This window comes from Elgaria multicarinata, chromosome 10, assembly GCF_023053635.1.
Source record: "Elgaria multicarinata webbii isolate HBS135686 ecotype San Diego chromosome 10, rElgMul1.1.pri, whole genome shotgun sequence".
Lineage (NCBI taxonomy): Eukaryota > Metazoa > Chordata > Lepidosauria > Squamata > Anguidae > Elgaria > Elgaria multicarinata.
Window position 1 is genome coordinate 84,559,638 of NC_086180.1, and position 13,202 is coordinate 84,572,839.

Here is a 13,202-nt window from a genome sequence, read left to right on the forward strand (position 1 = left end):
TTAAAAGCTGAATGACTGGTAATAATTATGTATTTACTGATACATAATCCGTAATAATTATGTATTTACTGATACATAATCTGCCTTTTAGACTAAATGTTCCAAAGGCAGCGTAGAGCAAAATTTTAAATGGTGAGACACAAGTCTGCCCACGTCCTCAGGATGTACTAGCTGTAAAATATCCATAAAAACGTGACTAGTCGGTATTCTACTTCCATCCATATCACATCCTGTCAAAAGAATGGCATCTAAGTCAGAACAGATGTGAGCAAATATTCAACCATCAGGGTAGAATTTAGCTACAAAGTTAAATAAAACCATCAGCTGTAAACCTCTTAGGAGAGGACAGTTCCTACTCACCTCCAGTAGAATTATTGTGGTAACGAAAAGATCTACATACCCCTGTAACTGTAGCAATCTTATACATTCCATAAGCATAGATCTCAATGAACCCAGCGTTGCCTCCAAGAACCAGAGCATTAAGCCTAAATTTAAGTATTTTAAAAAAAGAGGAGAGATAATCACGAGTGCATTGAGCTTAGGAAACATACCTACGCATTAGCCATTTATTCTGCATAAACCATCCTTTGCCAAATTGGGTTTCAAGGCAGTTTACAAGTTCAAACTACAATGAAATAAATAAAATCAGAGCAGTTGCCAACATTTTAAAATACTTAAAATACTTTGAAAAGCCTGGAGAATAAAAATGTTTTGCCTGGCACCAAAAAGAAAACAACACTCATACTGGGAAGCCTGCCTGGGGATTGCATTCCACAGATGGATGTCACGTCTGAAATGCCCTCTCTTGCCCTCTTCTGGTTGTCACTACATTCACACATATTTCATACTACAGTCTTCTAGGCCAAGGGTGGGCAGAAAGTAGGTCTCCAAATGTTTTGGACTTCAATTCCCATAAGCTGCTGCTTACATGGTCAATAGTCAGGAATGCTGGGAGTTGAAGTCCAAAAATGCTGCCTACCTCTGTTCAGCCAGGAAAAACAACAATTTGCAAGCATCAAAAAGTTGACAGCATGATGGCTTGGAGCCAAACTGCCCTCTTGCACCAGCACAAAAACTTCTGCTCAAGTACTGTGAGGGAAGGAGATGACTGATTTGCCATCCCTTCCATCTGTCTTCCTTTGGACCCTCTACAAAGCTGCTTCAGAGGATCATGGGACCTTCCAGATGGTATGCATGTTATATGCATGTGAGGGAACTGGCAGACCCCTCCCTATCGTTTGGATTCAAGCCAATGTTCACTAAATGCAGCTTGTTAATATTGCTAGGTAGCAATATTAGCTAGGTAGTAATGACCGTCCATGTGGACAGGTGGGGTGAGTTTGGGGAGGGGCCTTGCCAATTATAAAGCCCTCTGCAGAGTGCAGTGTGTACCCCACCAATAGTAGAATCCTTGCCAGTAAGGGTTGGAGTCCTAGTATCAAGCTTGAAGGTTAGGTCCACATAAGCCCAGTTCAGGCATTATAAATCTGAGCATTCTTTCATTTATTTATTTGTGACATATGTATACAGCTGAGTATAATAAAATCCCTCAGCAGTTCACAATATTAAAATACATTTAAATGCAATATTAAAAAACACGCCATTAAAAGCACAAAATTGAAACACCTACAATGACCCTGTTCAGGCGACACGCTAAGCCACAGTGGTTACACATTCTGAGCTAAATGTTACGGCTTAGCGTGTCGTGTGAACCATGACTTAGCATCTTGTGCGAACCATCCCTAACCATGGTGGCTACATAACCATGGTTTAAACACGCTCACTAACCATTTGCTGCAAAAGGGTTAGTGGCCTAACCATGGCTTAGCGTGTCGTCTGCACAGACCCAGTAAAAACAATTCAAAGAGCCGCAAAATGGAGCGCCATGGTTAATTTACTTACAGCCCAAGGAGAGCTTGGGTAAAAATGTGTGTTTTTAGGAGGCATTTGAAAAATGTCGCATTTTCTGCCTCTCGAACTGCATGAGGGAGGGTTTTCCAGAGGGTGGGTGCTGCTACAGAGAAGAGTAAAGTAAACGCATGAGGAAGGAGTGCGCTACCACATGCCCATTCATCTCGCGTTTGCTCTACTCAGATTTACAATGCTTGAATAGAGCTTGAGTGAGACTACTGTGGTGTCTGCAGCCACTGAGAGACAGAAGAGAGGGGAGTCAACTGGGAAGAGTCACCACGTTGGGAAAGCACAGTCATTTTCACAAGTCCCCTCAACATTTGATGTTGTTCCTCTATTTAAATAACACTATTCAAGCATCCATTTTGAATAGCATAGTGCAATCTGAGAAGTGTGCCATTAAGAGCTAAATTATACAACATGCTGGAGGTGTCTGTTTCTTCAGCAATAATAAAAATAGCAGATCCTTTTTAACTTCCTTCCTAGGGCTCTCAAGAAATTAAGGAGTTTTACAGGGTTAGTCACCTGCCTTTTAACCAACTGACTATTTAGATATTTGTCTATTACCCCAACCTCAATTTGATGCCTTTTTGAAACACTGAAGCAAGTAAAAGGTAACTTAGGGCACATGTTTAGACAGGGGGAAGGGAATCCTACAATTCCCAGCATGCACCAGCCAGCATGTCTGGCTGGGGAATTCTGGGAGTTGCAGGACATTTCTCTGTCTAAACCTGCATAGGATTGCACACTTAAAGTTCAATAAATCAAAACTACTTAAAGCTCTCCCCAATTGCTTGTCCCCTGGCAAAGTGATACTGAAGGTGGAAGGTTTGGAGCATCTAGGTATCACTAATACTAGTCTTGATGGATCTCTTCTCCACAAATTTGTCAAACACCTTTTTAAAGGGATTTAAGTCAGTGGCCATCACAACTTCTGCCAGGAATTCCATAGATTGATTACATGCTGCATGGTTGGATACCTGCTGAGACTCATGAGACGGAAAGAACGATATGCTGGAATTCAGAACTCCTGACCACTTTTAATATTTTTGTGTTCATTCCCTAGTACAGTGATACATCCGAACCAGAACAAGTGCCCTCCACTAAAGTTACAGCTTTACCAACAATTGTTGTTTACTGACCAATCAAGTGAAGCTTTATTTCACTGACCTAAAGGGTAACATTTGCAGCGCGTCTTCTTAACTAATTTCCATCTCCTTATTCTCATGTATTATATAAATAAACCAAACGTTTCATTTTTAAAAAGGGACATTTACCTGACATCACCCATGAGTTTCATGATCTCATCTGACTTTTCTTCACTAAAACAGAATATTTTAAAAAAATCATTTGCAATATATGCACACACAGACTTGTTCTCAAAATTCACAAAAACGATAGAAACAGAAAATGAATCTTACCTGAAAATTTTGGCAGTGGTACTATAGCTAGATGAAAAAAGAAAAATGTAAGCACATTGGTGATGTCCTCTCAGAAAAAATTGTACGCTCACGTAAACAGTATGTTTGTGTGTGTGTGTGTGTGTGTGTGTGTAATATATATATATATATATATATATATATATATACACACACACACACAAACACACACACAATAAAAATTAGCAAAAAGCGCATGGATGGTGTCATTAAAGGACATGGGCCCAATGCACAAGAGTGCTCCAGTGATTAAACGCCCCCTCCCCGATGCATCATGGCATTATTATTATTATTATTTATTTATTTATTTATATAGCACCATCAATGTACATGGTGCTGTACAGAGTAAAACAGTAAATAGCGAGACCCTGCCGCATAGGCTTACAGTCATGCCCCAGAGCACAGGCGTACCTGAGGGCCCAATAAAAATGATTCCATTTATATGCAGAAAAGAGCCATAACTATACATCTTTATAATCCTACTTATATAGGATGGCACTGTAAAAAAACACGTACAAAAAACGTCAGGAGACAGCTGACAATAAAACCACACACTCAGCCCCATCAGCAACTAGAATCAAAGCCCCAGTAGTAGAAATGCCTCAATTTAACCGCCAAATGCTTGCAAACAGATATAGGCCTTGCTTTCTATACTTGTTCTTATTTATTTATTTATTTATTGCATTTCTATACCACCCAATAGCCAAAGCTCCCTCAGCGGTTCACAAAAATCAAAACCATTCGAAGTATTAAAAAAAAGTACAAAAACTTGATATAAAATACAATGCAAAAGCACAACCAGGATAAAATCAACAGCAGTGCAGAAATACAAATTTAAAATACAAATTTTAAACAGCAAAGTTAAAACTGTAAACCACCCAGAGAGCTTTGGCTATGGGGCAGTATATATAAATGCAATAAATAAATAAATAAATAAAATTGAATTTATAGACTGCTAAAACGCTGAGAGAATAAAAAAGTCTTTACCTGGGGCCTGAAAGAATATAGTGTAGGTGCCAGGCGAACCTCCTTAGGGAGCTCATTTTAGAGCTTCACATTCATTCCTGAGAAGGCCCTACTGTGCCTGAGGTAATAAGCCTAGAGGAAGTAACACTTACTTCTTTGGCAACGCAGGTAGTTTAGGAAGAAGAAGACTGGACTCATCTTCCGCGTTATAAAACGAAGTGAGAACACTGAAACGAGAGAAGAATCTCTTGGCTTCATTTCCACAGACGTTATGCCAAAAGTAAAATGCACTTTAAGGGAGCACTCCTACGGGCCCTAGACAGCATCTTTTTTGGGGTGGATGGGGATAGGACAGTTTGGATTCCTGGATCCAAGCTTGGACAAACTGCTCCGACCTGGGATACAGGAGTCCAAGTGTCCCATCCTTTCTCCCTCGCACCTGGTGTGGAAAGAACCACACCGGCTGCCTCTACGAACTCATAAAAGTGACCCTGGAGAGGACGGAAAGGGGGTGTTTCTGTGAGCGGGGAGGGGAGTAGGCGTGGGAATACGAGCTACTCTAAGCCCTTGCCAGCTTCCTTCCATCCCCCTCTGAAAAGCCCCAGCTAGACAGGCAAAAACGCCCATCTAGCAAAAATGCATACTGGAAGAAGCAGGGGTGCGATGATCACCTCTGCACTCCTCCCACGGGCAAAACACCCATCTAGAAAAAATGCAGACTGGGAGAAGCACAGGTGCGATGATCGCTTCTGCACTCCTCCCACAAGCAAAAATGCCCGTCTAGCAAAAATGTGGACCAGGAGAAGCACGTGTGTGTGATGATCGCCTCTGCACTCCTCCTACTCTGCTTAGGATGTCTGAGTTTGGAGACAGATGGGTATCTGGACAGGATTGTATCCTAAAAGAGTGATAGGTAGAAATTCAGATCTCAAGAATTTACATTTTAAATCCAGGGTAGGCAATTTGTGGTCTTCCAGTTGTTGTTAGAATACAGCTCTCATCATTGTTTGCTTTTGGCAAAGCTGGCTAGAGCTGATGGGAGTTGGAGTCCAACAACATCTGGAGGGCTACTAGCTGTTCACTCTTGTTCTAAATGTTTGGCTCTCCTTCTTAAAATAGCTACATTTAAACTGTCCCTTTACAAAAGGAGATATTTAAACAGAAAAAAATTCTACCACAACCAGCACTCTCCATCCAACCATGCTGGCTGGGGAATGTGTAGGACTTTTTTCCATCAAAACATGCATAGAATTGCACCCTTAAGTACAAAAATAAAATGTGGACACTGCAACAGTTATGCAACAGACAAATTCTTATATTGTTGATTATCTTGCAGATTGCAAAGATGCTGTTCCAGGTTTTTGGGAAGTGCAGTCCCTTGATTTTTGGTTGCTGGGTTTTGGTTTTCTTTTAAATACAGGAAGCACTGAAGAATTTGGGAAGGGCACAGATGGAAAATGAATGGCAGAGAGGGCTACTTCGAACTTTCCAGAATGTACAGAAAGCTTTCAATTTACATTTTTGGGTGCAAACGCTTTCCTGCTTGATCACCTGGAAGCAATTCTTATCACATCAGCTCCCAGGTGAGTAGCCATCAGCAAGCCTGTGTCTTATACTTACCTATTTTCTTCCGTAACTTCCATCCAGTGCATATAAGTGATAGGAGCAGCCACTGAGAAAGAATGCAAGCTCTCTGGTTTCTCGACATCACACAGGATAACTCTCCTAGTATCAGCAAGTCCAAAAGCCAAAACTATAGGAGGAATGGTGAAATATTAAAATATACAGTGCACAAAAGATAGCCACTTCAGTATGTCAACTACAAAAGGCAATGGACATTGCAAGCAGTTAAAGCATTACATTTCAGATCTTAAGAGAGATCCTATGCCCGCCCCCAGACAGTGTTGCAGGGGAGGGCAAAGGATAGTTCAGATTCCTGGCTCCGACCTCAGAGACAGGAAAGCATGCTTCCTGCTCCCTCCCCCGCCTTCTCGTAGCTGGCACAGAGAGAGCTGCGCCAGTTATTTCTCCGCACTCAGAAAATGGAGCGCAGAGATGGGGGAAGGGGGTGTTTCCAGGTGCAGGAAGGGGAGGAGACTAGGGTGGCAGCTGTACGACATATCCTATGGCCTCCCCAGCCTTCTTCCCTCTGCTTCCAAGGCGCTGCTGCTAGATGGGTTAAATCACCTGTCTAGCAGAAATGCAGGGCAGCAGGAATGCGGAGGCACCACTCTCCTCCCACCCTTCATTGGATACTCTATCCGAATAGGACTGCGCCCTAAATGCATTCTGGGTTGCAAGCCAACACAATCAGGCCTGTAAAGCAAAACACTTATCCAGTGGGCTTAGTATAGTAAACTGAACCTCCCTACACCACACCCCAAAGGATTGGCAACAGGTCTAGTCTTTCAGAGGTAATGGATGACGCAGTCCTGAAGAGGAGTATTTAATGTAAAATCTAAACCACAGTAAAAAGTGTCATTTATTGCACATTACTTTTGCCATCTGGTCTCCACGCAAGGGCTGTCACTTCTTTCCCTGTGCTTTCGCTTGGTGGCAAACTCCAAACGCGTTGAAAGTTTGCAAGTCGATGAAGCAAAACCTAAGATGTTGGGAACAATGGTTAGAAACATTCAAACTCCCTGTTTACAGGACAGATCGGGACCCCTTCACCCTGAGGATCAACACCCCTGCTCTAATGCAACATTTTTTCAACCACTATCTGCTCCAGAAATACATGCAGAACAGGTTATGCAAAGATGAAAAATATAGGAAGATTAATACAGTACCTAACAGCAATTCTGACGTGTAAAATCAAATTGCACATAAAGTTTTCAATGCGTAATGCTGCATTACAGTAGCAATGGTCCTAAATAATCCCTTTTTATTTTTTGCATTTACATCCCACCTTTCTTCCATGGAACCTAAAGTCGCATATATCTTCCCAGGGCATTTACAGAAGACAACCAATTTCACTTTTAACAAAACAGCAGGGACAACACCTAAGGCAGCCGGCAACTAGTCCACATCATTGTGCGAAGTACCATTCACTCTCCTCACCTCTCCAACTTTGTTTGCAAGGGCGATCAGATCCCGCTTGGGAGACCAGGCCATAAAAATGACTTCTTGGGGAAGCTGCTTCTCTCCAACCTGCCGGAAAGCAGGCATGGTTGCAGTGGCGACTCTGTGAAACCAAAGGACAGAGATCAAGACTCCAATCGTTGAGTTCTCAGATGCATCAGATTCAAAGTCATGCCACATGTCTGCACGTTAATCCTGACCAGCTACCATCACTTAGCTTTCCACCAAGTATCATAAAGATGACTATAATCCTCAACTCCTCCTTTCGTATGTATTGGATGTTCAGTGGAATGGAAAGTGATCTTGAACATACCTCCAAAGGTCCTGTCTCATATTTACCAGCTACCAAATACTGGTAGATATCCCAGATAGTCTAGTTCAAAGTGGGTGGTACAGCCCCCTTGGGGGCGGTGGGATTGCATGGGGGGGGGCGCTAAGAGGCAAAGGGGTGGCAGGGAAGCGCTCGAGGTGGTCTTTTCCAAGAAGCGCCTCTCCAGAAGGTCTTAAAACCCAGGGACATTTTTATGGGAGAAGTTAGTTTGGTCCCAAGTCGTATAAGCGAAGAATCCACACATGTATTGATACCGATTAAGAAGAGTCCTTTTAACGGTGAATTGAAATGTTTCAAAAACACCAAAATGCTAATGAAGAGACATATCCTGCTTGGTGTGCCCCACCATGCTGGCTGCAAAACAGAGGCGTTCGCTCTCTTTCCCCTCCCTCCCTTGGCAAGCCTGAAGCGGGTGCTTTGGGTTTTGAATAAATAGTCAATTAATTGTTACTGTTTTGAATTTTATTGTTATTATCGTCCTTAGTGGGTCGCTGAAAACCGCTATTCTTAATAATGATTTTATAGGGTAGGGTAGGGGGCACTGGGCATGAGTTTATGGATTGGGAACCACTGGTCTAGTTTCTGCCAAACTAGACATCGAAGGTTCTGTGTTTCCTCTGCAAGCTGTCAGTCTGAACAGAAGGATGGGTGAGAAGATGCCATTTTACCTTGGTCCACTAAAGATCTTTCCTATATGAGCTTAGTGATCCATTGAAACTCTTACAGCCCAATCGTATACATGTCTACTCATTAAGTTCAATGGTGTTTACTCCTAGATTAAATTGGTATGAAACTGCAGCTTTAATATCCTTATATTGTGTCTCTATGTTGATTGTTTATGCAATTATTGGCCATGTTCACACATAATGATAAGCCAGTATTCTGGGTTCATCTTGGTTTACTGTGAGAAAGCGGCATGCTACTCCATGCAGACCATTCACACCCAATTTGCTCCTCCCTTCACACAAACAGCAAAAACTAACCAGGATAGTTTACTATCACATCTGAACCCAGGATCCTGGTTTGTTATCCCCAAATAAGCCAGCATCTGTAAGCCAACAACAAATCCTGCTGTACAATCCTGGCTTATTTGGGAGCAACAAACCAGGATTCTGTGTTTGGACGTAATGCTAAGCTATCTCTTCCTGGTTAGTTTTACCAGCTTGCACAACAAACAAACAAGCTGCATTTACCAGTAAACAAAAATAAGCCAGGCCTATCTTGCTCTGTAGGCAGGACATATAAGCCACATTAGCTTTGTTGTGGGAGACAGATATTAAATGCAATTATGTTCTCCGCTAAAGTCCCACATTGTTTCTTTTGCCCCTTTTGGGTGAGTGGAACTTCACCTTTGCATACTGGCATTGCTTAAAAGCAAGTTAAAAACTGGCCACTGACTAATAACTGATGTTGAGCTTAGAACAAACCATAAACCAACAAGAACTGGGAGCCACACATTCAGAAAGGTTAGAAACCTACTTGACATCAGATTGGCCCTCTGTTTTAAGGATGTTTTAATCATGTATGCTATGTTTTTTTATCAGTTTTTAATGTGTTTTATATTCATTGTTGTTCCCCACCTCGATCCAAATGGAGAGGCGGGTAAGAAATATATGATGATGATGATTATTATTATTTATTTATATAGCACCATCAATGTACATGGTGCTGTACAGAGTAAAACAGTAAATAGCAAGACCCTGCCGCATAAGCTTACAATGATGATGTTTCGCCCCTGCCCTATATGGTCCCACTCCCAAATTAGTGGGGGATGATTCTAGCTGGAACTGTGGTGTCACCTTGGAGCAGGCTGCAACAGATGCTTTTTTGGGGTCCTCCCTTGCTAAGATTAGCAGTCAGGCATCTGCTAGTTTGGGTGGTTTGGTGCCCATGACGCTCTTATAGGTTTCTAATAAAACAAGTACTTAAAAGGGCAGCCTACATTCCCAGTGCTCTCTAATCAAAAGGAAACAAAATCATTCATCAAAACCTCTGGAGCCTTTCACCACCTGGGTAGCATATATAACAGGAAAAGCAGCACTAGACGAATTTCTGCCTGTCCTGCATTTGTGAACGGCACAAGATTTCTACAGAGAAATGACAAATCTCACTCTCTTCTATTCCGAGAGCCCAGCCTCTACATTGGGAGAGAGGGCGGCTGGACGGCGCCCTTAGCAAGCAGTTGGTCGAAATTCAACAGGTGCAGCTTTGCCATGCTAGGCTGGAAGCACCTGTTTAAATCCTGCCATGGCGCGGCCGTGGAAAGGCACAGGAGTCCTACTCGGAGAAAGGCAGGCGCCTTCCTATGCCTCCACTCGGCCGTTTTTCCGACCCTCCTCCCTCTCACAGCCGCCTGCGCCTTTGGTGGCCATGGGCCGCCATTTTGGCAGAACGCCTCCGCGGGAATCGAGGAAGAGCTTGCGCTCAATGGGCGCGGAGGAGCCCGGTTCCTACCCGCCTCAGTGGCGCGCCTCGTTCCTCCCGCCCAGCCTGCAGCACAGCGGGACCCACCTCCTCCCGGCTCCGCTTCCCTCTTGGGCCTCCGGAAGCGGCATCAGCAACCGCTTCCCCTTTACGGAGAAAAGGGGAGGCCGCCGGCTTAAGGCCGGAGCGTCGGGTTAGCCCTCTCGGCACGAAGAAGGCCCGGCGAGGCGGCGACATGCGTTATCGCCTCAGGAAGCAATCACAGGCCTGTTCACTCGGGGGGGGGGGAAATCCTACAACTCCCAGCATGCCTCGCTGGGGCATGCTGGGAGTTGTAGGATTTCTTCCCTGAGTAAACACGCATAAGATTGCGCCCTCACTCCAACCCCTAGCATCACATACACACCACCTGATTTCAGGTAGTTGCCCCCGTAAATTACCAGCTATATGGCGTAGGTTCACTACCCTTTGAAAACATTGGGTTGGATCCAGAGTTAGCCAGGCTTAAAAGTAGTCCGTTGAAATTAGTGAGGCTTCAGATAGTCATGACTACCTTCTTGTAGGGTGACCCTATGAAAAGGAGGACAGGGCTCCTGTATCTTTAACAGTTGTATTGAAAAGGGAATTTCAGCAGGGGTCATTTGTATATATGGAGAACCTGGTGAAATTTCCTCTTCATCACAACAGTTAAAGCTGCAGGTGCTCTGCCCTCTTTTAAATCTGGTCACAGTATAACTGCAGTATAGCTCCTGTAGCTTTAACGGTTGTGATGAAGAGGAAATTTCACCAGGTGCGACATGCATACAAATGACACCTGCTAAAATTCCCTTTTCAATACAATTGTTAAAGATACAGGAGCCCTGTCCTCCTTTTCATATGGTCACCCTACCTTCTTGTCCTATTGATTTCAGTGGGTCTCTTCTATGTATGACTAAGTCTGGATCCAACCTACACACACTTATTCTGACCGGGACCCACAGAGCTGCAAAAACACAGATCCATGTGGATCCTCTTGATTCTTACACAGGATCTGTCCCAAACCACCTTCAAATCACAGAATGCATCCTTCTCTATGGATAGCACAATAAAATCACCCAGAGAGCTTTGTGGTAAATGTAGTGAATAAATAAAATTCATTGACCCACCACTTCACAGCACTTGATGGAGATGTTCCCATTGACTGGATTAAGGGAGGGGCACTTGCTTTGAATGCTCCCTCTTGTTTTAGGAATGGGGGTTCTCACTTGGCATCAGGCCCACCGTCTGTTGTGGGTCACTCTGAGCAAGTGGTAGAAACTTTGCACCAGTGGAATGACACCGTTGGATGTAACAATTATTTATTTTCAGAGGTTGGCCATGTTAAGTTGATTCCAAAAAACTAGAGTGTCTTGTCCCCCCTTAAAAACCAGTGAATTCATTATGACATAAGCTTTCTTGGCCTACAAGCCACCTCATCAGAAACATGTGTCATCCCAAGTTCCATGAATATGTTGGGACTGTTAGTTGAATGGCTAATGTGCATAACAACCAGCCATTTTGCACATTCACCATGCTTTATGGAGAACATGCATATAACCTGTTCATGAAGAGGGAATAATGCACATTCTCCAGCCATTATGCATAATGTCCAACAGGCCTTGAGGAATGTGTATCTCTCAACTGCATTTTGCACATTCCCTGGTCAATATGCATAGCCTCCAATAAACACTGAAGGATGTGTATACTTCAGCATAATCTAATCATCATTATATAATTTGCCAATGCAATAAGCATGATCTTCAAGGAACCTTAGAGAATGTGTAGTAATCTGCAACGTAAGGTATTTTGTACATTGTCTGCAAGTGATGTTAGAGAATGTTCATAAATAACCAGTAAGTGTGAGATTAACCTGAAGGATTCATACTATAGACTGGCGCCATTTAGAAATCAATCTGGCTCTAAACAGACCCAGCCTGAAAAGAAAGTTGACAAGGCTCAAATAGAGCTCTCACAGTGGGTCTGATCATCAGCTGATTTCTCTCTCCTTCTGCCCTCAATTTCCAGCAGCAGAATGAGGTGGTAGAGTACAGAAGACGAACAGGCCTTGGTAAACATATTTTTGATTGATTGTCGGTATGAAAACCATGTGCAAGTAGTGAAGGCTCATAGCAGGGAGCAGGCTGGACTAGACCTCCCCACACACTTCAGTGCTAGTTTTTACTAGCAGATTTTTTTTACATGGGGAAAAATTCAAAAAAATAACCCCCCTTTTGAATACTGTCCTTTCTCTCTTGTCAGAATTCTATTGCCAAATCTTTCGGCTGGTGTAGACCAGGCCTTTGCCTCTAGTCTCCACTAACCGTTCAGCTATCATTAGCCCCAACATATACACACATACAGTTGGTTGGCAGGGTGGTTTCTGCAAGTGGTAAAAGGTTTGTTCTGGAATTGTAAACCATGAGATCAGAGAGAACTGAAAGGGAGAAACAACTAACAGTGATAATTACCTTATTTCAGCACATCTGTAGACAAGTGCCTCTTCTCACCTAACGTGTGCTCACAGGGACTTACATAGAATATCAAGTTAGACAACTGAGCTCCCAAACTTAACCCCCGCATCTTGTTGGGAGGATGCAGTTTGAAGCAAAGTGTTATGTTGGAAGAGTGTTTAATCCTTCCACTTGCGATTTCTTTTTCAACTGCACCACCATGCCACCCAGCCTGTTTTATCGCCACCAAACATCTCAGGTTCCAAAGCAACCCCAGATGTCTTGCAGCACATCTGGTGTCGGAAATCTCCACGGAGCAGTGAATTTAATGTTTTTCTCTCATTCATCATGTTGTAGTTCCAAATTCATAGTAAGAAACTTGAACATTGCTTGGTTGGAGAGGGGTCCCAGAACACCTGTGCGGCAGGCCATCTCCCAGGACACCTTTCCTCCAGAGCAGCTGCCTAGACCTCTGTTTAGCCAGAGTCAGGCATTTGGGATTGGGTGCAGAGCTGCACAACCGCTTTGGACAGTCAACACATCTCTTTGGAGAGCATACCCTCTGGCTTGCTCCAAGGGGGT

At 43.4% G+C, this 13,202-nt stretch overlaps 1 protein-coding gene across 1 annotated transcript in view; it reads right to left on the reverse strand.

Moving 5' to 3' along the window:
• ANAPC4 (anaphase promoting complex subunit 4) overlaps window positions 1-10,346 on the reverse strand; it is a 43,639-nt gene extending 33,293 nt beyond the window's left edge. Inside the window, exons 1-8 of the mRNA XM_063135286.1 lie at window positions 10,240-10,346; window positions 7,377-7,500; window positions 6,813-6,918; window positions 5,937-6,069; window positions 4,469-4,543; window positions 3,333-3,359; window positions 3,189-3,233; window positions 401-485 (exon numbers count right to left, since the gene is read on the reverse strand). Of these exons, the coding sequence (XP_062991356.1) occupies window positions 401-485; window positions 3,189-3,233; window positions 3,333-3,359; window positions 4,469-4,543; window positions 5,937-6,069; window positions 6,813-6,918; window positions 7,377-7,500; window positions 10,240-10,283 (639 nt within the window). The 5' untranslated portion in view covers window positions 10,284-10,346. The remainder of the gene's footprint in view (window positions 1-400; window positions 486-3,188; window positions 3,234-3,332; window positions 3,360-4,468; window positions 4,544-5,936; window positions 6,070-6,812; window positions 6,919-7,376; window positions 7,501-10,239) is intronic.
• Window positions 10,347-13,202: the final 2,856 nt, after the last annotated feature.